General features: G+C 42.1%; 1 protein-coding gene across 1 annotated transcript; it reads left to right on the top strand.

Annotated features, from left to right (window-relative positions):
* Positions 1 to 24: 24 nt before the first annotated feature.
* vwc2l (von Willebrand factor C domain containing 2 like) lies at positions 25 to 26,532 on the top strand. Its single transcript, XM_014173734.3, has 4 exons — positions 25 to 1,478; positions 2,599 to 3,005; positions 12,819 to 12,948; positions 22,564 to 26,532. Exons 2-4 carry the CDS (start codon positions 2,616 to 2,618, stop codon positions 22,713 to 22,715), a joined length of 672 nt encoding a protein of 223 aa, XP_014029209.3. The 5' UTR covers positions 25 to 1,478; positions 2,599 to 2,615; the 3' UTR covers positions 22,716 to 26,532.
* Positions 26,533 to 27,927: the final 1,395 nt, after the last annotated feature.

Here is a 27,927-nt window from a genome sequence, read left to right as displayed (position 1 = left end):
TGCAGGTCAGTGGGGTTCTTTGGATGGATCGCATCTGTTTAATTCAATTCCAGAATATCTATAATGTATTATCTTTGGTTCTGCCTCAATCATCTTTATTTTGACTTTGAATGCAGACAGGCAGTGGCCCCTACGGGCAATCATACGGAGAGCAGATATTATGTGGAATTGTGCAGATCTTAAATACTGTGAAATTACTGTGTAGTCCATTCTGAAAGAAACAGAATGTCACATTATGCAAGATCCGTTCTCTACAAGTCTATTTTTCGGTTATTTGCTGTAAGAATGGCAATGTGTGTGTGATCACCCATCTAACATAGAGATCACAGGCTACAGTAGCAGAAATAACATCTGCACATAGAGAAACTGTGCTCTCTGGTTTTAATTAAATCCGCTCCATGTGATATTTGAGAGTGCAAACCCCATCCAGCTATTTCGTTTGATTCAGTGCATTTTGGGAGCATATCGGTAGAATAAAATGCCACTTCAAGTTCTCTGATGAGTTCCTTATTTGCCTTTTCCTTCCTGGTCTGGGGAGCAACGCAAGATGGGAAACCTCTCGAATCTCTACGTGCTCAGTGGGACCCTCGAATGAACAGCGACAGTGCTGAAGACACCGCTGTCTGCCGCTGTTCCGCTCTTCCGCTGTCCGTGGTCCTGAAGTAGAGTGCGTCGTCTTGCTCACAAGGGTCATGAGAAGCGCCGCTGTTCCTGCATGCTCCTCTTCACAACATTGTCCGTATAGGCGGAGGACTTGATTCGGCGCTTTTTCGCCTCAACTTATTCAACTAACGAGCATCAAGCTATGATTGTTACTATGTTCTCAACTTCTTCCCGGTGAGTGCGCACGGAAAAGTCTGGAAGATAAAACGTATATTTAGGCTAATATTTAACTTTCCCTCGCGAAAAAGAGATGTTAGGTGTAAATGTCGTTTCTTTTAGATATTTGTTCTCCTCTTAAAGTTGAATCTTCCGGATCTCTGGTCTATTATCTTTCCCATTGCCATGCACGCGCTGCTGGATGTATGCAACAAGACCAAATGGTGTTTTTGATCTGCAGCAATTGGAAGTTGATTGAAATGAATCTCACTGCCGTGGACGTCTAGGATCAGCCTATTGACAACAATAGAGGGAATTATCATTTTTCGAGTCTTATTTTTCACACGTGAACTGCCTAGTGTGGTGTTGTTATCTTAATCTCTGGGAAATAAGGGATAATCATGTATCAGACCGATTTGTGTGTGCATATCACATCGCTCGCGCTGCTCCAAAGGCATCGGTACCGACAATGGTCTAGTATCTAACTGCTTTTACGCACAACAATAGCAACTGAAGGGGGATTATCTTTTTATCTGGAGCCTGGTGGTTTTATCGAATTGTTCATCTGGAAGTTGTTGTGTCCTGTGTTTAATCCGTTCTACCGGTTTGGATCTCTGTTGATCCCGACTCCTACCAGTGGAACCAGGCATTTCAACGCGGTGAGTCTGTAATGCCCAGTTTATCCACCTTCCCATTTATTGTAAAATCCATTGCAAGACCTCATCTCCTTTTCCACATCGTATTTCTCTTGGAGCTTTCTCTTACTTAAAATACTGCCATTCTGCACTTTATATCATAAATGTAATGGTAGGAAATAGGCCTACTTTAGATTGGTATTTGAGGACAACAATATTGTCAAGAAATTTTTCTGTCAATTAAGATTCAGTGAGTCTCTCCCTTGGCAGGAAGGAATATAATGAAGAGAGCTCAGTTTAGTCTCGAGGCAAATATAGAATTCCGTTCTTCTAGCTACCATGGCGAGGGGCGAAGCGTTTGGACTAAAGCCTATTGCGCATTAAGCACTGCCTGGGGAAATATGTCGTTATTTTGGTAAAGGCTGTTGAAGTAAAATAAAAACAAATAAAAGCAACAGTAAGCATGGGGGGGGGTGATCAAATCCCCACTGACAAGGGTGTTCAAATGATTATCACGGAGAAACCTGTTGGTCATGTAATTCACATTGAAGATCCAAATCTGTTTTTATTTTTATGAAAGCAAAGCACATGAGACCTATAAGGTTAGGTTATATTTTCACTCTGAACTGCACTGGGTTCAAGATGCCATAGCCTTTAGTCTATAAGAAAACACCGGCGTTTGCAATGTAGCCTACGAGCCTATCAACTGTACTAATACTTTACCTGGTAGGTTTCCGCTACCGTTGCAATGGGCGACCTCATTTTTGGGAATCCAACATTAGCCTAAGACATTTTTTCTACCCATTTCTGTTTATTGGTCTTATTTATTCTAATACACATATTGTCCCTCTTAATTTCTTTATTTCTCTCTCGCGCTCTCTCTCTCTCTCTCTGTCTGTATGTCTGTCTCTCTGTCACGCACACACACAAAGACGACTTAAATTGTAAACCTTCTCTGTGATTGTGTCCCTTGTTGTGAATAAGTCTAATTGAAAATATCCCACACCATTTGTATGATATCATCAGGATGTTTATTTGGCACCTGTCCCAAACAGCCTTGTCTTGCTTCATGCAAGAACAGACAGTGAATGGAAAGTTAAGGGTAAAGTAAATGTAATTTAGACCCTCTCCTTGAATGCAATAGGAATACCGCGGCGAAGGATGGGCCCTCTCTTTCCAATGACCTGCGTTGTCCTCCTCGCCCTCCACGCCAGTGTGTCACCAGCCTCCTTCAGTCCCGAGGATTACGCCGCGGACGAGGCGGAGTTAACTGCCAACAGCGACACCATCATTTTCGACGACTACCGGGGGAAAGTTTGCGTGGACGACAGTGGCTTCGTTTACAAACTGGGGGAACGTTTCTTCCCGGGACACTCGAACTGCCCGTGCGTTTGCACCGAGGACGGGCCGGTGTGCGACCAGCCAGAGTGCCCCAAGATACACCCGAAGTGCACAAAAGTGGAGCACAATGGATGTTGTCCGGAATGCAAGGAGGTTAAAAACTTTTGTGAATACCGGGGGAAAACTTACAAGATCCTGGAGGAATTTAAGGTAGGGATGTTTTGTGTTTATTGTCTAATTTGCATGGTCTATTGATCAATCGTTTGTAATAATTTTAAATGTTAATTTAAACATTTGGATGCAATTACATTTGTACCACAATACACATCATAATCAGGCATATAATTCGTTTTCCTTAATTAGGTAATGAGCTGAGAGAGAACAATTGAATGTGATCAAAACAATGCAGCAGTGTTGACTGCATAATTGTTGCAACCCCAACAACCATTCCACTCAAAACATGATTGTAATGTTTGCCCTCTCATAATATAGTAAGTTTAAAGATTTGCATGGCCATGTCAGATGGAGAGGGTCAACTATAACTGGTATTTTGTTTCCCCTCAATGGTCTCTGCTGGTAGGAGAATCCATTTAATATATACTGTTTGTAGAGTCACAGTGCAACAATAATTAACTCACTGCATTATTTGACATCTGTCCTATTTAACGGGTATGGCTGATTAGCAATGGCACTATGTGCTGCACAATAACTACAGGCACCTCACACTGTATCAATGGGCTTGGAGATTCCCCAAGCAAACAAATTCATCAATGGCAAACGCTTTGAGCCATGGTTTGAGTATTATTGTATCATGCTTGAAGTAGGCTTGTCTACCATACTGAATGAAACCCATACCCCGGTTGGAGTCGGACGTTACATGGTGGAAGAGGCTGTAGCACAGCGTAGGAGGGGTATGCGTCAGTCGGGTGACAGCAGGAGAAGAGGTCAGAGTCATTTAGTGTTGGTGTGGACAGTCCTAGTCTATACTGACCAATGGTGAACACCATTATCATTGTGTTGGTGTGGACAGTCCTAGTCTATACTGACCAATGATGAACACCGTTAGCATTGTGTTGGTGTGGACAGTCCTAGTCTATACTGACCAATGATGAACACCATTAGCATTGTGTTGGTGTGGACAGTCCTAGTCTATACTGACCAATGATGAACACCGTTAGCATTGTGTTGGTGTGGACAGTCCTAGTCTATACTGACCAATAATGAACACCGTTAGCATTGTGTTGGTGTGGACAGTCCTAGTCTATACTGACCAATGATGAACACCGTTAGCATTGTGTTGGTGTGGACAGTCCTAGTCTATACTGACCAATGATGAACACCGTTAGCATTGTGTTGGTGTGGACAGTCCTAGTCTATACTGACCAATGATGAACACCGTTAGCATTGTGTTGGTGTGGACAGTCCTAGTCTATACTGACCAATGATGAACACCATTAGCATAGCTTATTACTGGCTTATAAACAGGGCCTATACTATAGTGCTGCTCTTTTTATTCTGCTGTGAGTGAGTCAGTTGACCCTACAGATAAAAAAAAGTAAGGGCCAGGAATAAGTACATTTTCAGACAAATCTTTCTGTCATAAACTGTTGCCTATACCCAGCAGTGCAACTATGCTGGATAATGCAGCATTCATTCTAAACATGAGAAGGAATTGTGCCAACTTTTCCCTCAGAAGATGCATTTCTTAGACCCATCACAGTGATAGGAGGAACCACCTGGCGAATACAGATGAGCTGAATACTGTAACAGCAGCACTGACATGACAAACATAAACAAAACCAGAGATATGCCCTGAATAGTAATGGGTAGTTGTTAGTTGTTGTACAATGTGAAATGTTTAGTGATGTGAAATATGAGATTTTCTAGTAACTAGCTACAAGATCAGGGTAATCGCATGATACCTCCCGAATCCTCTTCATACCAAATAAACATGATGAAATGACTCGACTGAATGTCAGTTGTTTCAGTCCACGTCACTAAAACATATACAACACTAATTACAGGACTCATAATTATGTTACTGCATATTGTAAAGAAATGTAATGAAACTAAACAATTTAAGGACATTTTATAGAAGAAAGCAAAGATGATCTCATTCGAAATCTTTTGTTTGACTTACATTAACAGAAAATGTGTTTGTAATATAAAGACCAACCTAAAGTACTTCTGCTAAAAACCCTGTAACACAATTGCACATGATTGAGCTCTACGAGTGGTTGTATTTTATTGTATAGTTTGAGTAGTTTCCATGATGATTTAGCATTTTAGTGCATGAGGTGACCAATGACATTGATTACATTTACGCTTTTGTGAAATCATACTGTGTTCCCAATCATCCACTTGTGTGATGGTTAGCATTACATCAAATTATCCAAATGTTCCATTTCCATTCCACAGAAAATCATGGCCCCTAAAGTATTGTTGTGAAGTTTGGTATACAAGTTTGTCTAGGTTGGTGGTAAATGCACCACAGAGACCAAGAGTATTCAACTCTTACCCTACAAGTTCCAGAGCCTGCTGATGTTCTGTTTTACCTGACAATTAATTGCACCCACCTGGTGTCCCAGGACTAAATCAGTCCATGATTAGAGGGTAACGATTAAAAAAAGCAGTGGAACTGGCTTCAAGGTCCAGAGTTGAGTTTGAGGGGCATAGACCATAGTTGTCTGTTTCTGTTACTTTATTATTTGTCATTTTGTTTCCAAGAAATCTAATCCCTCAAAAAGGCCAGGTAGTTTATTTGATTAGCCTAATGTCCTTGATCATATTCTCCAACTCAATTAAATTCAATCAAACTGTGACTCCTCATCCCAGGTGATACACTTGCCACTAATACTAGACAGCTCCATATCACTTACAATGCTCTTACATCTCCAGCAAGAGGCCTGGCATTAGCTAATTAGTATGGGGGACTTCAGTGCAGCAGTGTGTTGCTAATAAGGTTGTGAGAGATCAGGCATTTACACCTGTGTACTTAATCTATTGTGATCGGTGACTGGGATGCGTCCCAAATGGCACCCTATTCCCTTTCTAGTGCACTAGTTTTGATCAGGGCCCATGGGACTCTGGTCAAAAGTAGGGCACTGTAAATGAAATAGGGTGTCATTTGGGACTTAGCCTGGGTGGATCGGTGTTGAGCGGACGAGTGGCACGTCAATGAAGCCTCTTATCCCTGTATTGGGATGCACAGCCATGCTCCCCTCAGGGAGAGAGAGAGAGGCCTGAGAGCGTGTCTAAAGCCTGCTGGTTTGATGTGAGATCAAGTCCATCAATAGTGCATCTCAACCTCCAATCCCCACTAACCTTGAGTGGCGGGGCCCAGCGAGAGGGAAGGACATTTCCCGCCTCTTGAAAAAACATTAATTTGTTCCTATCGATTTTCTCAACAGAGAAATTACACATGGAGGCAGAACAGAGCGGGGAAACTGTGACTGGAACAATAAAAATGGCCACTCTTCAGTTAGTTTAGATAAATAATTGATATAGGCAAGGATGGCCATTGACCACAGCTTCGAAGCTTCGATCAGATCACTGTTGTGGGTTTTGTTGATTCGTGACAGGAATCTGATGACTTGAGGAAGCTAAAGTCATAAAACCATGGTTGTGTCCAGCATGAAAGTGCCTGTTTATGAAAGCATGAAAGACATATGAAAGTATTATATCTATTTGAATTACTGTATAAAACGAGGACTGCATAGTGTCCAGCGGAGTTAACAGAAATCAAAGGGTGCCAGTCGTTTCTAAAGAAAGACCCAATTAAGAGGATACCAACAGGACTGGTTTGCATTTCCTTTGCGCTCGTCCTGGCGCTTTATGCAGAGCTCCATGTTTACTGAACACAGCAGTCGGGGAAGGAGTCCAACAGATATCAGCATCTTTAAGACCCACAAGGCAGGTTAGATCTTTATAAGGTTGGAAATCTCTCTGATATCTCTTCTAAACAAGCAGGCATGCAGCCATAGGGAGTATGATAGAAACACTGGTTTTATGACCAGTATGTCTAACACCCAAAAGGCAGGATTTAATATCATAGACTAGACTATATCACCACCTTGTCCAACATCTTATGTTTCTCTTAGATATGAATTCACTGATGGAAGAGGGAATGTCAATAATTTGTGCATTACCCATAGCAAGTGTATCCGAGTTACATTCTATAGATGCCATGTCAGTAATAAAACCCATTGATAACGAATGACTTGATTGACCATTGATTGATCATGGATGGTGCCCTGTAATCTGTTAAGAAATATGCTCCAGCCTTAAAGACCCTCTTTTGTCAGAAAGTGAATCTTTCCATCTGCAGAATGCTGAGTCAGTCTCTGTTGGGCAGTAGTCCATTATTTATGTAGATGTAATGTAGTTGGAGGGAAGCTACTTTATTAAGTCTGGTGGACAGTTTGGTGACGGGGAGCTGCTGTGTTGTATACTATAGCCCACTCTCAGTAGAGTTGTGCCACTCACCGTTGATGCTAAATATACTTTCATTTTAGATGTATGTTTTGTAGTATATAAGATAGATATAAGATAGAGAGAGAGTATAAGTATATCAAAAAGAGAGTACATTAGAGTATATGAGAGTGTTGTGCCACTCACCCTCGGTAGGTGTTTCACCTACAGGGTTCCCCGTCCGACGAGGAAGGGACCAGTCCGCCCGTCGTGGCTCCCGCCTTCGCGCCTGTACTACCCCCGGCCCTTCCCCCAGCCTCAGCCCCAGACTCTGCAGCGCAGCTCCAATCAAGAACCAGGAGATATAGGGTGAGTTCAGATCCCAGGCCATAGAGATAAAACAATTGTTCTATATCTATGTCCCAGGCTGGCAGGACGTGACAGAACAGGACAGAACAGAACAGGCTATAGGGCTGGGATGTGAACTCAGATCAATCCCCATCCCATCCGTGCTCCTGACTGACATCCTTAGGGGAGAGGGTTACAGAGGGGGTGTGAAGGACCTCAAGGACATTTGTTGTTGAGTCCCCATTGATTCAAAAATAGACACAAAAAGCAACCTAAGTCCTACAAGCCACACTGATTTGATTTGTTGGTGCATAACGTTGAGGCTCTTGAATATAGTTTCTTACTTCTATTGCAAATACTGTGTAGAGATTCTGTAGCTCTCTGCTCTTAGGCATTACTACACATATTGTTATGAGAGAGATGGATTAGACACAGTCTACTGACATGGGAACCCAAGAGAGACAGATTAGACACAGTCTAATGACATGGGAACCCAAGAGAGACAGATTAGAGACAGTCCAATGACAATGGAACCCAAGAGAGACAGATTAGAGACAGTCTAATGACATGAGAACCCAAGAGACACAGATTAGACACAGTCTAAAATATGGGAACCTAAGAAAGAAGGATTAGACACAGTCTACTGACATGGGAACCCAAGAGAGACAGATTAGACACAGTCTAATGCCATGAGAACCCAAGAGAGACAGATTAGACACAGTCTAATGCCATGAGAATCCAAGAGAGACAGATTAGACACGTCTAATGACATGGGAACCGAATAGAGACAGATTAGACAATGTCTAATGACATGGGAACCCAAGAGAGACAGATTATACACTGTCTAATGACATGGGAACCCAGACGAGACAGATTAGAGACAGTCTACTGACATGGGAACCCAGACGAGACAGATTAGAGACAGTCTACTGACATGGGAACCCAGACGAGACAGATTAGAGACAGTCTACTGACATGGGAACCCAGACGAGACAGATTAGAGACAGTCTACTGACATGGGAACCCAGACGAGACAGATTAGAGACTGTCTACTGACATGGGAACCCAGACGAGACAGATTAGAGACAGTCTACTGACATGGGAACCCAGACGAGACAGATTAGAGACAGTCTACTGACATGGGAACCCAGACGAGACAGATTAGAGACAGTCTACTGACATGGGAACCCAGACGAGACAGATTAGAGACAGTCTACTGACATGGGAACCCAGACGAGACAGATTAGAGACAGTCTACTGACATGGGAACCCAGACGAGACAGATTAGAGACAGTCTAATGACATGGGAACCCAGACGAGACAGAATAGAGACACCTAAATCTATTGAATAAGAAAGCACTCATCAGACTCACAACAGAAGTGACTGCAGCGATTCTACAAAAAAATGCTGTGATTTACTAAAGATACATTTTGACAAAATGGCACGTTTTAGGTTCTATTCTGACGGTTGAAGATCTTTCAACTCTCTTTCAACTGCTCACATGTGTATAAGGGCATTGCAACAGCTTTTTTTAAACACTGATCAGACTCAGAGGTGACTGACTGCAGTAGAAGTTCCACAACAAAATACATTACCTTTCACGATCACAAATATTACAGGAAAACCAGAACATATATCAGCATCTGAAAATGGCTTGTTTTACAAAGTAATGAACTAATATATGAAAGAACATCCACCCACACACGTGCGTGCAGGCGCACACACACACAAACCCCCTCCATCGCCCACACAGTGTACATCCTACAGTAATTAGTGACTGTGCTCCTCAGCACTGACACCTATGAGAGGAAACTTGCTTTAAAACGCATCTAAAATGAGTTGCTCAAATAGATTTTCCTTTCCAATTTGCCTGAGGAAAAAAAACATTGTTTTAATTTGAAATGCTGATTAAGCCACAAACGAGACACAAACGTAGGCCAAAGAGAACTGGAGCTTTGAACTAGTTTGAGAAACTTCCCTTCATAACTAACTTTATAAATGAGTTATTGACTAAGGTGGCCCAGCACGATTCCAACACCATCATTACGTTTTCTGACGACACAACAGTGGTAGGCCTGTTCACCGGCAACGATGAGACAGACTATAGGGAGGAGGTCAGAGACCTGGCAGTGTGGTGCCAGGACAACAACAACTCCCGCAATGTGAGCAAGACAAAGGAGATGATCGTGGACTACAGAAAAAGGAGTGCCGAACATGCCCCCATTCACATTGACGGGGCTGTAGTGGAGTGGGTCGAGAGTTTCAAGTTCCTTGGCTCACAAATCACCATATAGTTTGATTCAGAAACATACTAACCCACCCCTCAGCACAGCTAAATATGGTCTTGGTGTTCTACTTTATTTTGTGAGTTACTGTAGTACTTACAGACCAGGGCATGAATTCACTTCACAGTACAATACATCTCACACAAGGTTTCATTGAAAGCACTCTAGCCCTGTTACAGTAAATGAATTGATGGACGCGTGCACTTGCCTGCAATGTATTATTGAGATAAAATAAGTACGGAAAGGGTCATTCCCGTTAAGGCTAAATATACTGTCATTTCAGATGTATCTAATGTATGGCAATGCAACCAGTCAAGACATTTTATTTATTGCGTTTGTCTTGTCATGATTACAGAGAAATATGAAATTATTCTGGTTGATTCCGTTGAATAAATTCATCTTGCAGTCTTCGTAAGAGACCCCCTGACAGCACATGAACAAATACAGTAGGGAAGAAACACAATTTAGAAAAATTAAATAAATAATAGATACAGTTGGATTCAACCATCCATATCTAATGTGTCCCTCCAGGAGTAGTGTGCAATTTTACATCTTCTATCTGTGCCATAAAGATGATTTTTAAATGTTGAGTATATGATGCTAAATAGAGTTCAGTGAAGGCTTGTTGTCAATGTTTTAACTTTTACCATGTTTCAGATTCATAACTTCCCCCATAGATTTGGCACCAGATCAAGCAAATTCACCCAAAGGACAGTCAGCTATATAAATCCATACATTTACATACAGAACACTTAAGGCATTTTACTGTACATCTAGTGCTCAGAAACATGTTTTCACAGTATTTTTCAAAGGGAAAAAGTTATAGGTATGTGAAAAGATCAACTGCATGAAAATGTTTCTTATTCAAATGTCAATCATAGGTATCACAAGTTGAAGAAGCTGGTAGTGTTTGAAAAATGGACGAAACCTGTGAATATGGCAGGTTTCATTAAAGTCTGTATGATGAAACTACGTTTTACTAGTTACAAGCAGAGGATGCTGGAGTTGTCTGACAGCTCACGTCATCTAAAGGTTCTGTAAGATCAATATTTCAATGCTACAGTTGTATAACAATTTCATAGCCCTTTAAATGTCTCTCATGTGTTGGAAATGTTGCAGTCAGACTGGTCTGCGAATAAAGATTGCATTTTAAGATGGAATCGTAATTGAGAATGGTTTATGTGTGCTGACCAGCATTTAGCCAATAAAGTACTGCAAGCAGACGTCTGTTCAATCCCCGGGATGTATCTGAGATTGTTGTTGTTTGTTCAACTTTGAGCGAATTCTGTGTGAATTTTTACTTGGTTTGTTTGGTTAAATCAGGGGACCACAGACTAGTGCACTGAAAAAAAACAAGATTTAATCTCACCAGATTACATTTGGTTCAATATCTACGTTGATAAAAAAAAAAGGTGCATTCTCAAATGAAATCGTGATTGAGAATGCATTATGTATGCTAACCAGCACCCAGCCAATAAAGTAGTCAGTTCAATCCCAGGGATGCTACTGTGATTCTAGTTGTTTGTTCAACTTTGAACAGATTCTTTATGAATTGTGTCTTTGATTTGTATTAAAGTAAACTGGTTTGCCTGTCAGGTGACCCAATAGGCCAGCACACTCAAAACCAATATTTAATCTCACCAAAGATTTGGTTCAATAGGAATATGGTTAGCACCTTACACTACAGCACAGGATAAAGTGGTAATTACATGGATATAGTGTGGTATTACAGTGAGGTTTTTCTCAGTAGAAGTCATTCCGTTTCAGTTGACAATTAAAGACTGCCATTTCACCCTCAGACACAAACTTGTTTGTTTGTTCTTGTTTAACATTGAGCTCAGCACAATTAGGGAGCATGTCCATGGGTAAGTTCACAAGCCCTTGGCTCTGAAGCCAAACAGTGTTATTAATTCAATTTGAAGGAATAGACAGGGGATCATTAGTGTGTGGAACAGTCTCAGTTTGGCAATTACACTATGTACAAAGTTTAAACACCCTGGCTACTGAGAGGGCTCAGGGCTCGCCTCTCTCTCATCACTCTACCCTATTGACCCTGACTCACACATGCACCAGCCAGCCAGCCAGCCAGGCACATCTCTCTGTCTGCATCTCAAATGGCTCCCTACTCCCTTTATAGTGCACCACTTTTGACCGGAGCCCATAGACATCTGGTCAAAAGTAGTACACTATATAGGGAGTAGGGAGCCATTTGAGACGCAGGCAGAGAGATGTTGACTCATACATATGGAAGTGTGTTTAATTGGCACACTTTGGGCGTTGGGCCAGAGAAAAGGCCATTGGGGCCGCAGGGACTTTAAATATTGCTAAAAGGAAACCATTTGCTGTGGGTGAATGTGCAAATGAAAGATAGTTTTGTCATTCTCTAGAGCCAGTGAATTGCTTTCACTGTAGCTTACAACATTACAGCATACACTCTACACAACAAAAGGCCTGTAGTACAAACTATGATTGAAATGTGGTCAGTGGGTAAACTAACTGTTTTCAGCTTATGCATTCATGGCTTGACAACAACTGTTGGGAGTTCATTCTGTTTCAAGTGGGTTAAGTTTTCTCTTAGTCCAATGGAGATACGGTTGATGTGGCTTGCTTGATATGTTCCAATTCAATATCTGTTTTTAGAATGCCCCCCAAGGTTGACTAGACTAAGCACTGTGGTTTAGGCACGGTGATTGGTCATATAATATTTTTCAAGTGGAGTTCAAATGGATTTACAAATTCGTTTTAATGAGTAACCCTACAGACATCTCACTGTGTTCCCTGGGTTGACCTTTTCAATGTTCAGTCGAATAAACCTTGTATTTTTTCAAGGCTTTTTATTGTCAGGGAAACCAACTTGATATTAATAGTAATCTTGCCAGCATGTTGTTACAATGGTAAGATGATTGGTTTTCAAATGCAATTCAAATATATCTTTCTCTCTTTTCTCTCCATTTTCTCCCTCCCCCTCTCTCCCTCCAGCCTTCGCCTTGTGAGTGGTGTCGCTGTGAACCAAATAACGAGGTGCACTGTGTGGTCTCTGACTGTGCCGTCCCAGAGTGTGTCAACCCAGTCTACGAGCCAGAACAGTGCTGTCCCATCTGTAAAAACGGTAAGGGCTCTTCCAGTTGTGTCTTTCCGGCACACACACACACACACACACACACACACACACACACACACACACACACACACACACACACACACACACACACACACACACACACACACACACACACACACACACACACCGGTTTCACTCACAAACTTTCTGTACATCAACCTTATGATTGCATTGCTGGTTGTTGTGTATATGTAGCCTGGTAAACCCGACTGACGCAGAATAATGAACGAGGCTAGTGTAATTGTATATTTCTTGCTGATCTTATAGGGTTTTTTACGAGAGTAACATTTCCATTGTATTCATTACACATTCATTACGCAAATAAACGTGAAACCTGTAACTGTTTCAAACTCAACCCATATATATGCACAGACACACACACACACACACTACGAAATAATTAAACTTTTATGACATCGAAACCAACGAAAAGATGATCAGTCTTCAGTCTCTTTCAGTGTTTTATGTTTTATATAAATCGTTACCTTGGGGGGCTGGCTGCCTGACTGCTAATGAGGACAATACTAACTGCTTTAATTAAATACAACACACTAAGCAGAAAAAACACAGGCTCAGATTGGCCCATTGATTACAGGGCATCCAGAGAGAGCATAAGTGTGTGTGTGTGTGTGTGTGTGTGTGTGTGTGTGTGTGTGTGTGTGTGTGTGTGTGTGTGTGTGTGTGTGTGTGTGTAATGCTCATAATGGGCCCCTGGAGGGCCCTTTATCTCCATGTTGCCCTGATGCCCTTGTCAGTCGCAACCAATCCCCAAATTATAATTATAGAATTCCGATGGCTCATTGGCTAGTTATAGGAGTCAAGGCAGGAGATATGGCTGAGCCAGCCCAATCCAAGAGACTGAGAGAGAGTGTGAGAGAGAGTGTGAGAGAGAGAGAGAGAGAGACAGAGAGAGAGCGAGAGCGAGAGCGAGAGCGAGAGAGAGCCTAGCTGGCTGGTCTGGTTGTGGCTCATTTGGTTTCATTAGCCTCAAGGGCTGGATTGATCAATAGACAACTGGGACAATCAAGGATCATGAGCGTTATATGCTGGAATGGCATAATAATTTAATTATCATCTGATATGTATATTTTGATACCTGAGCCAAATACCCACTATGAGGGTATAATCTTGCTGGTCAGAATTCATGATGCTGATTTTTCCCTAGTATAGGCTAACTATCAAAGGAAAAGCCAATCGAGGGACTGAACTGATGGTTGATCAAGGAATTCCACACAAGAGTATCCACTCAGGATATTGCTCATAGAAGAATATATAGATAGATGAATAAATACATTTCCCAATTTAGACTTCAGAGGAAATCAAAATATTATCTTCCTTAAAATGACTGCGTATTTTCCTTTGTCGCGTAGTTTGACCTATATAGGCTAAACTCTCTGACAGAGGGTAACGAAGGTGTACAAGGAAGATGCCTGTACACACACACACGAGCGTGCGCGCTACACATACACACTGAGCCTGCAGCTGGAGGAAGCACTAATCCACACAGACAGGATACGGTGACGCCCTTGTGGCGGTGGCATTTAAGGGAGCCTGCCTGCCTGCCATCTCCACCCCCCTAAGAAACCATGGCCAGCTCTGGCAAGATTATTCTCTTGAGCCTGGAGTGTGTGTGTGTGTGTGTGTGTGTGTGTGTGTGTGTGTGTGTGTGTGTGTGTGTGTGTGTGTGTGTGTGTGTGTGTGTGTGTGTGTGTGTGTGTGTGTGTGTGTGTGTGTGTGTGTGTGTGTGTGTGTATTTAGTGTAATGCTCATTCCTGGTTTACTGTGGGAGGATAGAGGATAGATCCATTATTGTAGCCTATTCCAGTTGGACATCTTTAGGAGCTTGCAGGAGACAGAGAGCCTTTTCACTTCGCCTGCTCTTGAGATGATGGCTCGCTTCAAGCCTACAAAGCCTCCCTCAGATTGGACAGATAGTATGCATATTCAATGGCACCCTATTTCCTATATTTGCCTTAACATTTTAGCCGTTTAGCACACGTCCTTATCCAGAGCAACTTACAGTTAGGACACGGAAGTCTCTGAAGTCCACGCGGACGTGAACACACACGCACACACACTTTCTGATCCCACTGTTTTGCATGCTCACAGAGCTATGCCAAAGTCTGGAAAACCAAACAAAACATTTCAATATGACCCCTCAGATATGGCGACCAGGCGTCCCTGATTTCCAGGGGCAGTACCCTATTTTGGTGGCTTGTACCTGGCTCGATCTGTCCCTGAAAATGTTCCCGATTAGCCCTCAGAAAGTAAAAAGCAACTCTGATGTTAAATTGTCGCTGATATTTCAATAATCAAACGGTGTATACAATCACATTTGCATGACCTGTCAATGACCGTTTTACCAAGTGATACATTATAACTATCGCATGAACAACCATGCCCATGGCCAGAAAGTGAATCCAACAACATAGGCTAACCCACATTTGGGTGATTAAACAATGACTAGATTAAGAAAATTGTGGAGGGGTAATCCATTTCTGTGTTATAATTAACACAATTCATTGAAAGGACTATAGCGAAAATGTATTGTTAAATGTAGTTCCATACCATTGTTTTTATCGCGCTGCTACTGTCCCCCCAAAAAAATGTTTTCCAAAATCTGGTCACCTTACCCTCAGAGGACTGCGCCTGACACAAAGTAGTGCACTATATAGAGGGTAGCGTGCTGTTTGGGATGCAGACATAACCATGGAGAATGAAGTGTTCCATGCATCAGCAGAAACATGCTAACTAAAGTACCCTAACATGTAGAGGGCTTCATCAGGCTTTCTTCAAGGTTTCTTCTTAGGCAACTGAGGAGCTGAAGAAACCCTCAGCATTATGCAACTGTCTGTTACGTTTTGCTTTGAACAACCTAGCTATATCATAAAGGGATAGAATATGAATTTACATGCTGAATAATGTAAATGTAGCCTACTTAAAGTTGTTTTTCACTTTTACAGGGGAAATACACATGGAAATTAGCTAGTCTTATAAGCTTTTGTCTTTTACTGTTCATCTGAACTGTCTGTCACTGTAACTTCCAGGTGGACAGTCATGTGACAACACACAGAGACAGCTGTGGACAGGTAACATGCATCCCCGTTGACAGCCCTGACAGACAAGCATTGGCTTTGAATGGAGCAAAGTCCCAAAGTCCCAGAGCCTTGTCTTGTCAATCTTCTGCAGTGATAGGCAGTGGAGACTGTGTCCTTGCTTGTGGATGTATCCCAAATGCCACCATATTCTCTTTATAGTGCACTACTTCTGAACAGGGCTTTGGTCAAAAGTAGTGCACCAGAAATGGAATAGGGTGTATTTGGGAAGTATCCTGTGCTTTCCTCCTGCTGTGACTCTCCAGTCGTAAACAACCACACTTGGCAGGGCTGCTCGATGCCCACTTCTCTCATCAACCTCTGCCCTGTTTGTCTGTAAACCATGCCAGCTATACTAAGGGCGGATGGTGGATCAATGGGAGTTAGGGCTTGGCAATAGTTCACTCACGATGTGTCCATTGAGGTACAGGTCAATCGATGGGCTTTTATCATCTCTGAGTAGACCAGGAGAGTGTTCCTGGGCATAGATGAGGGTGAGGTGGGTAAGGAGTTGTAAGCAGGTGGTGGTAGAATATGATTGTTGAATTGTTGTAATGTGCGTAATGTTTTTTATGCAGACATCATTACAGGAGAGGAGACTCGTTCTGGACATAGATGATGGTGAGTGGGTAAGGTGTTGGAAGCAGGTAGTAGACTAGAGGGTTTTTGGTGTGTTATATATTGGATCATGCCATTAGGTTTGTTTAGTCCAGCAGATATAGTAGCCACAAAAGTTTTAAAAAGTACTTTTCAGTTTATTGAAGAGTCATTGAAAATAAATGTCATTTTTTAGATTATTGAATTGACTGCCTTCAAATTGAGCCCAACCCAGGCCTGGAGACAAGATATTTGAATGCAATAAATATTAGACCTTTGAGAAATACTGAAGTTTTGTCATTGCATATTTAGAATTCTGCTGGTTCATGTCCCTCATGTGGGGCTTGTATCCTATTATAATGTGTAGAAGTCTATTATTATTATTGTTTTTACATATGATCACTCCTAATATTATCCTATGTGGTTTGAACAGACAGAGTCTGGGACCCATTCCTTAAATAGTGCACTACTTTTGACCTGATCATTTTGGACAAAGACAAGGTCATTGTGAACTTGCTGGTCACACAAATCAAATCAGTAAAGCCATTTCCCTGAGAGTAAGTGGAAGTGTTCTGCTGCTAGAAACGATCCTCGGAATAGGTTTAGACTGAAAGGCAGAATCTAGAAGGTTTTATAGATCTCTGTTGGACTGTTTTAAAGAGCGGCTCCAAAGTCACCGTCACACCAATTGAGCCACTGATTGCTTCGTTTCAATGATTAAAACTGGAGACAGAAAATTCCTGCCACCACCTGCATGCTCTCCTGTAGCATGAGAATAAAAAGGTGCTGTTTCCTGAAGATTGTGAGCACAAAACCTGAATACTAAAATCTATCACTGTGGTTGTTGTGTAGAATAGCTATTTATGAGATTGCAAAAGGAGTGGAAACTATGAATCCTTGGCTACGTCCCGGTTTATATATCTCCATGCTCCCAAAGTGTGCACTTGTTCTCCTTCCTCCCAAAGTGTGCACTTGTTCACTTCCCTGCACTGATTTAAAGGGAAATGACTCGTATACGAAATATGGTGGAAACTCCCATTAACCCATGCCTCCACCCATCCAATGCCTTTAGATTTTTGTAAAGTAGTGAACGAGTGCACACTTCAGAAAAAGGAGATCTTATTGGAAGGCACCCATAGAAGGCAGCAGGGTAAGTCATTCACAAGCCATCTGATTATCAAAAACACAATCTGGAGATAATGAGCTTTTCCATAGATATTAAATAAATCTTGGGATAAAAGGAACACAAATCTTATCTGAAGAAAAAGGGAACCGCAAAACTAATGTAATCTCAAGAAAAAACGGATTCCGCCTTAATCATTCATCAGGATTATTTGCTGGTGTAATAAGATGTTGGTGTGGTGTATGGTAGGCTATAGTGTGCTGGGAAGTTCTGTTCGAGGAACACTTTCTAGAGAGGCTGTAAGGCTTTCCTAATATCAGCACACAGAACCAAATCTCATGTGCACACTGGGAAACATTCATTGTTAAGTCTGTCACAAGTAGGATTTAGGTTGGAGTCATTAAAACTCGTTTTTCAACCACTCCAAAAATGTCTTGTTAACAAACTATAGTTTTGACAAGTCAGTTAGGACATCTACTTTGTGCATGACACAATACATTTTTCCAACAATTGTTTACAGACAGATTATTTCACTTATAATTCACTGTATCACAATTCCAGTTGGTCAGAAGTTTACATACACTAAATTCACTGTGCCTTTAAACAGCTTGGAAAATTCCAGAAAATTATGTCATGGCTTTAGAAGCTTCTGATAGGCTAATTGACATAATTTGAGTCAATTGGAGGTGTACTTGTGGATGTATTTCAAGGCCTACCTTCAAACTCAGTGCCTCTTTGCTTGACATCATGGGAATATCTAAAGAAACCAGCCAAGACCTCAAAAAAATTGCAGACCTCCACAAGTCTGGTTCATCTTTGGGAGCAATTTCCAAACGCCTGGAGGTACCACGTTCATCTGTACAAACAGTAGTACGCAAGTATAAACAGCATGGGACCACGCAGCCGTCATACCGCTCAGAAAGGAGACGCGTTCTGTCTCATAGAGATGAACGTACTTTGGTGCGAAAAGTGCAAATCAATCCCAGAACAACAGCAAAGCACATGGGGAGAAAGATCGTACTTTTTGGAGAAATGTCCTCTGGTCTGATGAAACAAAAATAAAACTGTTTGGCCATAATGTTTGGAGGAAAAAGGGGGAGGCTTGCAAGCCAAAGAACACCATCCTAACCGTGAAGCATGGGGGTGCTTTGCTGCAGGAGGGACTGGTGCACTTCACAAAATAAATGGCATCATGAAGATGGAAAATTATGTGGATATATTGAAGCAACATCTCAAGACATCAGTCAGGAAGTTAAAGCGTGGTCGCAAATGGGTCTTCCAAATGGACAATGACCCCAAGCATACTTCCAAAGTTGTTGCAAAATGGCTTAAGGACAACAAAGTCAAGGTATTGGAGTGGCCATCACAAAGCCCTGACCTCAATCCTATAGAAAATGTGTGGGCAGAACTGAAAAAGTGTGTGCGAGTAAGGAGGCCTACAAACCTGACTCAGTTACACCAGCTCTGTTAGGAGGAATGGGCCAAAATGCACCCAACCTATTGTGGGAAGCTTGTGGAAGGCTACCCGAAACGTTGGACCCAAGTTAAACAATTTAAAGGCAATGCTACCAAATACTAATTGAGTGTATGTAAACTTCTGCCCCACTGGGAATGTGATGAAAGAAATAAAAGCGGAAATAAATAATTCTCTCTACTACTATTCTGACATTTTCACTTTCTTAAAATAAAGTGGTGATCCTAACTGACCTAAGACAGGGACTTTTTACTAGGATTAAATGTCAAGAATTGTGAAAAACTGAGTTTAAATGTATTTGGCTAAGGTGTATGTAAACTTCCGACTTCAACTGTATGTAAACTTCCGACTTCAACTGTATGTAAACTTCCGACTTCAACTGTATGTAAACATCCGACTTCAACTGTAAGTTACCAGAATATACAGTAATTTTGGTAATTAACAGAAAATCTATGGCAATCTATTGTAAATTTGGTAACTTATAAAAATAAAATTGTTTTCATATATACTGCTCAAAAAAATAAAGGGAACACTTAAACAACACAATGTAACTCCAAGTCAATCACACTTCTGTGAAATCAAACTGTCCACTTAGGAAGCAACACTGATTGACAATACATTTCACATGCTGTTGTGCAAATGGAATAGACAACAGGTGGAAATTATAGGCAATAAGCAAGACACCCCCAATAAAGGAGTGGTTCTGCAGGTGGTGACCATAGACCACTTCTCAGTTCCTATGCTTCCTGGCTGATGTTTTGGTCACTTTTGAATGCTGGCGGTGCTTTCACTCTAGTGGTAGCATGAGACGGAGTCTACAACCCACACAAGTGGCTCAGGTAGTGCAGCTCATCCAGGATGGCACATCAATGCGAGCTGTGGCAAGAAGGTTTGCTGTGTCTGTCAGTGTAGTGTCCAGAGCATGGAGGCGCTACCAGGAGACAGGCCAGTACATCAGGAGACGTGGAGGAGGCCGTAGGAGGGCAACAACCCAGCAGCAGGACCGCTACCTCCGCCTTTGTGCAAGGAGGAGCAGGAGGAGCACTGCCAGAGCCCTGCAAAATGACCTCCAGCAGGCCACAAATGTGCATGTGTCTGCTCAAACGGTCAGAAACAGACTCCATGAGGGTGGTATGAGGGCCCGACGTCCACAGGTGGGGGTTGTGCTTACAGCCCAACACCGTGCAGGATGTTTGGCATTTGCCAGAGAACACCAAGATCGGCAAATTCACCACTGGCGCCCTGTGCTCTTCACAGATGAAAGCAGGTTCATATTGAGCACGTGACAGACGTGACAGAGTCTGGAGATGGCGTGGAGAACGTTCTGCTGCCTGCAACATCCTCCAGCATGACCGGTTTGGCGGTGGGTCAGTCATGGTGTGGGGTGGCATTTCTTTGGGGGGCCGCACAGCCCTCCATGTGCTCGCCAGAGGTAGCCTGACTGCCATTAGGTACCGAGATGAGATCCTCAGACCCCTTGTGAGACCATATGCTGGTGCGGTTGGCCCTGGGTTCCTCCTAATGCAAGACAATGCTAGACCTCATGTGGCTGGAGTGTGTCAGCAGTTCCTGCAAGAGGAAGGCATTGATGCTATGGACTGGCCCGCCCGTTCCCCAGACCTGAATCCAATTGAGCACATCTGGGACATCATGTCTCGCTCCATCCACCAACGCCACGTTGCACCACAGACTGTCCAGGAGTTGGCGGATGCTTTAGTCCAGGTCTGGGAGGAGATCCCTCAGGAGACCATCCGCCACCTCATCAGGAGCATGCCCAGGCGTTGTAGGGAGGTCATACAGGCACGTGGAGGCCACACACACTACTGAGCCTCATTTTGACTTGTTTTAAGGACATTACATCAAAGTTGGATCAGCCTGTAGTGTGGTTTTCCACTTTAATTTTGAGTGTGACTCCAAATCCAGACCTCCATGGGTTGATAAATTGGATTTCCATTGATTATTTTTGTGTGATTTTGTTGTCAGCACATTCAACTATGTAAAGAAAAAAGTATTTAATAAGATTATTTATTTCATTCAGATCTAGGATGTGTTGTTTAAGTGTTCCCTTTATTTTTTTGAGCAGTGTATATTAAGAATGTTGTTATATCTGTGTCTATATTGTCGATTAGCTTCTAGTAGATAGACCATATGGTTCAACAAAACTAGCTTATTTAATGTAAAAAGCATCTAATCAACAATGTCATTTTTTTCAGTACATTTTTTCAGTTAACTCTTCCAACTATTGACTTTTCCTCACAACTGCCACCAGTTTGACACCAAAACATTGGCAACAAATATATGTTGACATAATAAAATAAATAAAGGTGTGTAAAAAAAAAAGAAAGGTTATTTCATGCCGACACCAAAGGGTATTCACTAAGTTGATGGTTTATATTTAGGATCATGTTTTACAACTGTGTCATAAAAAAAATGGAATCATCTTATTTAATTTTCAAAGATTTTACATGTGATAAGGCCCCACAGAGGGCCAGAGATAATTACAGACACCTGTGACACCACTAGATGTCTTGTGATGGATTACATAAAATCCTTGAAAGATACCAAAATTCTGGTAGGTGACTGGTAAACTTCTTAAGTTTCCAGTAATATACCCTCCCTTTGCAACTCTAGTTAAAAGAGACCAGTAAGAATGATGTGGGGGAGCATTGTGTTTGAAGAAGACTTTGTAGAAAGACTGAGGAGGCCTTTCTATGCAAACTATAGCTTGGTGTTAGCTTTGTATTTGAGGAAGGAGAGCGGAGACCATAAAATGCAGACTGTAGCTCTGTGTTCAAGAGGGACTTTCCACAGAGGCTGAGGCGGCCTTTCCATGCAGACTAGGAGTGATTAATCTCCCTCCTGCCTCTCAAAGCAGCTTTCTCTGTGTGTGTGTGTGTGTGTGTGTGTGTGTGATGTGTTTGTATGTGCACGTGTGTGTATACTCCAGCCCTCTCTGTGCTACCAAGCCGCTGCCTGCCCTATCTGCCAGCCTCCTCTCCTCCTCTGCTCGCGGTGCATTAGGATGCAACGTGTTCTATGTCAAGGGAGAGCCAGGCTAACAAAAGCGCTTTAGTGTTGCAAAAACAAGCCCATTGGTGCATGCCCGTGAAAGGATCTGTGCGTCGGTTCTGACTTCAAAACTCCCCAGGCAGGGTTCTCCACATCACTCTGCCATCCTCTTCTAACAGAACCCCCCCGAGAGAACCACCACCACACTCATTTCTCCTTTTCTCTACCCTCCCTCCCTCTTTGTCTTTTTTCCTTCTCTCTCCCTCCCTCTCTTCTCGCTCTCGTCCTTTCCTCCCATGAGGCAGGTCCAAATTGCTTTGCCGGAACGACGATCATCCCCGCCGGTATTGAAGTGAAGGTGGACGACTGCACCATCTGCCGCTGTCACAATGGGGACTGGTGGAAGCCAGCACAGTGCCTGCGCCGGGAGTGCCTCAATGGCCAGACGTTGTCATAGAAACCCTGGCCGGGACGGTGTCGGTGATGTGCGGTCAGGGAGTGGTCCTGCCTGCTGCTGTGGCAAACCAACATCTTGTGTTATTGATATGATATGATGGACAGGACAGGAGCCCAATTCCTTGGCAACTTTGGCTAGGAGACTGCATAACTAGCTGAAATGAAAAGCTCTTGTACACAGTACCAACACACCACCACAACCACAACTTTAAACACAGAGGAGAGCAGGAACTTTTATTGAGACTGTTTTTTTCCTGTTTTGACTGTCTGACTATATATATTTTCTGATAATTACTTCTTGCTTGTGCTGCTTATAAACACAATATATTTCATGAACTAATTTCCTCCTAACCGTTGGCACTGTTAAAATGCTCAGTTGTTTTCTGTAAGTCTGTAAGCTTGTTGTAGCTCTCACTCACTTACAGGTGTTTTGAAAATGAGATCTAGGAGGGTTTAACAGGACACAATGACCGGACAACCAGTAAGCACACAATTCATGGCGCTTTTAGAAAAAAATGGGTCTGGGGTTTAAATCGAATAAGTGAGATGTCTTCATCACGCCGCTCCAGTATGATTTACAATGGTCACCCAAGGATATGACTCACAGCTCTTGGCTTCTCACTTCTTGTATGATCTCTGTATGAGTCAATAAGAAAAGTTCACTCTTTGGGATGGGGTCACTGAAATGAATGACGTACAATGTCAGCCTCCTGATGTGTCATCTGGACTGGCAAAAGCATAACCACAAACATATTACAGTATTTACAACACAGAATATTACTGATCAGACTGTCTTTGAGGTGCTCTTCTCTGCATGGGGAGAATGGAGGCCAGTTTTATCCAATTTATCCAACCGATACATTAGTAAGTGATAAATCACTGGAAAAAGTAGAAAAGGGAACCAACTTTACTTACTACAGGAGTTGAAATAAGGTCTTTAGTTAGAAGCCATGCAACCCATAACAGAGGGGGTAAAAACTGCTCAAGCATCAATACACTACCGGGGCCATTCCTCTTGGCTTAATTGCCTTTATTGTTTTCCCTGATGGCCCAAACCAACAAAAAATATTCCTCAGAGCGAACAGCTTGAACTTGTTATCTAAGCAATTAGCGAGCCAAGCAGCGGCCTGCTTTAATTTCCCTTAATCAAGGAGTATTCAGGCCGGGCCTCTCTGCTCTCAGCAGTATGCCGCCCGCCTTTCGTCTGTAGGCAGAAGCCAAGCACCCAGCACACTCGGCAAGAACTCAGAGAGACAAAGGGGAAATCTGCATATGTCTTCTTGATGCTTCAAAGCAAAGGACCACTCAGACACTCACACATATGCACACACACACACACATACTTGTACACATACCCTTTCGTCCTCCATAGGCCCATACACACAGCTTGCACAGTACTGGTAATTCATTTTCACCTTAAAACATATTGATACATTGTACCCCAAGAAGAAGCACTTAAGCCAATAAGGCTCTCGCTGAGATAAAAAAAAAACTCCTATCCTCCCGTTTTTAGATTACACAATAGATTATGTTTGAGCTAATGCATTGCCTATAGATTCCTATTGGTTTCAGCATCACACTCCAACCTGTGTAGCGTGCACAACACACACTCTCTTTCTTTTTAAAATGATGAATACTAGTCATTAATTCGAAGGCGAATTTCCCACTAAGCACATGCAATTCATCACTGATACTTTTTGTGTGTGTTTCAGTGAGAATCCATTCCTGTTAACCTTTTAGAAGCTATTCCTCCTGTTTGATGGATGAACTACTTAATAACGCCTTCCAGCTCCTGGTAATGAGACAGAAATGAACACAGGAGACCCCTGACTAGAGGTGGCGGAATAGAATATCACATAGTGTACATCCCAAATGGCATCCCATTTCCTTTGGGCCCTGGTCAAAACTAGTGCACTATAGAGGGAATAGGGTCCCATTTGGGACACAACCAACATATACATTACCTAACGAGCCGACCCTCCCAAACATATCTCTTTCTGCACTGCAGCCACTGTATTGTAGACTACATTCTGTTCTACTCAGCTGCCTGCAGTCTTATTATTGAATGATGGGGAATTCAAAAGATGAACGAATGAGGGAAGGGGACTTAAATTTAGATTGCATCATTATGGTTAGAGTTGCTCAAGTCATTTTTATCACGACCTTGTCTTGTGATGAATGAGTCATTCATAATGAGAAGAGAGACTCCATTTCTCAAGACAGAATACCTACACAGACAATACACATCACTCTACAGGTCCATACATTGTATGAGACTCCATGACACCTTTATCAGTCATCTCTTTTAATTAGGTCTATCATAGGTCTGATATCTGGGATTTTTACTTCAGTGGGTCATTCATTTTTATGACTGGATATAGATTGTTTTGTCCTCCTTTATTATTTTGTGCATCTTGTATAGAACTAGGCTGCTAGCTATCTTTTAATTTCTCGCCTGTTTTTTAGCCCTTTTATCTTTTAATGGTTGCTCTCAATGTAAAGAGCTTCATGATTTACTTTTGTAAACGAAAAGCACTCTACAAATGCAATTTATTATTATCATCATTATAACAATGCACATACAGTATATGGCTCTGGGGATAGGGAAGGGATCCTCGAAGGGTAGTGTGGGTTGTAGCGTCAGCTAACCTGTGATCCCTTAGTACCTCCCTCAAGCTCATGCAGAGCAGACCCTCCTGTCTTAGATCATGTTGAAATTACCCCTCTCACATTGATAACCACTCATTATGATACTTTCTCTCTATTGACGTTGACATTTTTGTTTGTCTCGTGAACATTTATGCAATGATGGAAGGAATGTCTTATTAGAGTAATGCAGAGGGACACATTCAAGAAGGTTAATAAGGCAGTTGTCTCGTAATGTTTTTAACACCAGTTACCACACAAATTCTTAAACGGATTAATACAGGGAGCTTTCAAAGTGGTCCAACTGTAAAGTGACCTTCCAGTTTGGTAGGAAAATATTCTGAAGTGTGCAGTAGATTTTGAATCCATCTCTGAGACCCCAGCTGGAGTGAAGAATTAGCCTTATTGAGTAATAGTTAAACAAATGTATCAAAAGATCGTCTGAGGGAGCAGTCAATATCCCTGTTCATTTTCTGTTCACAAAAGAGTCTGGTCTTTTGTGTGTCTGGCCTTGAAAGTCTAGCCTACTGCTCATGCACTCACTAGCCTGGCAACCCACTCCAAACACTGCTCATTCACCACCTGTAGCCATGCTGTAAAGGTGTACCATACCATTGCTCTTTTCATGAGACACCGACTTATTGTAGCTGGACGCTATGAAAGATTGTTCTATTGCTTTTTTTTTTTTTTACAGAAACTCTTACATAAAGTGTGCCTGAAAACCAACAGAGTACTATCTAATATGGAGAGAAAAATACTTATTAAACAATCAAACTGCATTATTACATGGGCACTGTGGGTTAGTCCTAAAGATTATACAAATATTAACTCCTACTGTTATAATTTAATGTTATATTGAATTAGAGCCAGAAATTATAATAATAAAATAAAGACAGGGTTTGGTTGGAAGTACCAAGACACACAAACACACACCCACCTCTACACCATAGCTTAGAAGACATAGTGGGTACATCTAACCAAACACTCCAGATGTTTATTCCAAATGAAATGAAACAACCCTTGGTGCCCTTCATGGTGTATAATAACTTGTAAATACCTTCAAAATGTATAATGTGTGTTCTGGAAATCAAAGGTGGAGAAAAGAAATTGTGTATTATTTATGAAGACAAAAACTATTTTGTTAAAGACTGAAAAATAAGTGTTATTATACAGCCAAGGTGTGTGTGTCGATTTCTTTCCTTCGTTAATTCTTCCTTCGCACTTCTATCGCCCAGGCGGAAACACACTCCTACTCAGGCTCAAGTTGAGAGTGCACAGATTGCACATACTGAACAAGTGCAATTCTTCACCACTTTATTGTAGGAAAGGTAACTTCTTGTTGAAAATATGACCTCTGAATGAAACGTAGGGTCTGTAATTCCCTGCACCACAAATGAGAGAAACATCGTGAGGGGGAGGGGTTAACATTTTACTTCTAATTCTTCACCTCTGACATGGACAATATTTCATATGACTTACAACTGAAGCATCATGCTCTTTCACATCCCCATGTATTTGGGAGCAAGAGAACAGGATGTAGCTCGCTAGCTCTCCACAACCTACTAACACCAGTCAAACAAACCATGCAGAGGTCAGAAAATAACTCTTAGGAGGATAGTGCCTGGCTCATAGCCTAACCCAGGAAAAGGAGGATACTGGTTTGGGTGTTGGTCAATTTTATTGATGTATGGATAGAGGACATAATTTCAGAGAAATCACATTTCTGAGGTCTACCAAAGGAAGTGAGTAAGGGTTTTCCTCTGTCTCTGTCCCAAATGGCACCCTCTTCCCTAAACAGTATAGTGCCCTTTCGCCTACTTTTGACCAGGGACAATAGGGTTCTAGTCAAAAGTAGTGCACTATGTAGGAAATAGGGTTGCCATTTTGGATACACACTTTATATCTGCTTAAACTCTCTGGTTCTATGTCACTTTCCTATTCAATACCAGGCTGAGCTGAAGTTGTCTGTCCGCACCACTAATTTACCCCTTCCACCTCCCGCATGCACAGGAAGGGGGAAGCAATTTAATGCGGCACACAGCAATCAATAGCAATTAGGCCTATCCCTGACTAATCCTATTGAGAAGGAGAGGGGCATCCTGGGAGATAGCCAAGAGAGGATGGCTATGTCCCAAATGGCACCATATTCCCTATATAGTCCACTACTTTTAGACCAGATCCCTATGTGAATGGGCCCTGGTCAAAAGTAGTGCACTATGTAGAGAATAGGGTGCCATTTGGCACACACCCAGGACCTCGGGGCTCAGAGACAGAAAGCTGCAGCAGCACACCTGGGTACAAATACTATTTGAAATCTTTCAACAACTTTTGCATCTAAAGCTTTAGCCTGCCTGGAGTGCCAGATAAGCAGGGTTTGCCGTTTCGTCACTGTTTTATTGCTTCCATTATGCCAGGCAAGCTCCATAAAACACAGATGAAGTAAATGCTTTCAAATACTATTTAAACCCAGGTCTGTAAAGCAGTTGACTGTGCTCTGTCTGGTGTGTAACGCTGGTTGGTGTTTTTTTCTCTCGTCTTCTTGTTGCCAGAGACAAAAGGAAAATAAA

The sequence above is a fragment of the Salmo salar genome, chromosome 25, assembly GCF_965601325.2.
Source record: "Salmo salar chromosome 25, fSalSal1, whole genome shotgun sequence".
Taxonomy (NCBI): Eukaryota; Metazoa; Chordata; class Actinopteri; order Salmoniformes; family Salmonidae; genus Salmo; species Salmo salar.
Note: the sequence above shows the minus strand (reverse complement) of the source record. Positions and strands in the feature narration are given on the sequence as shown.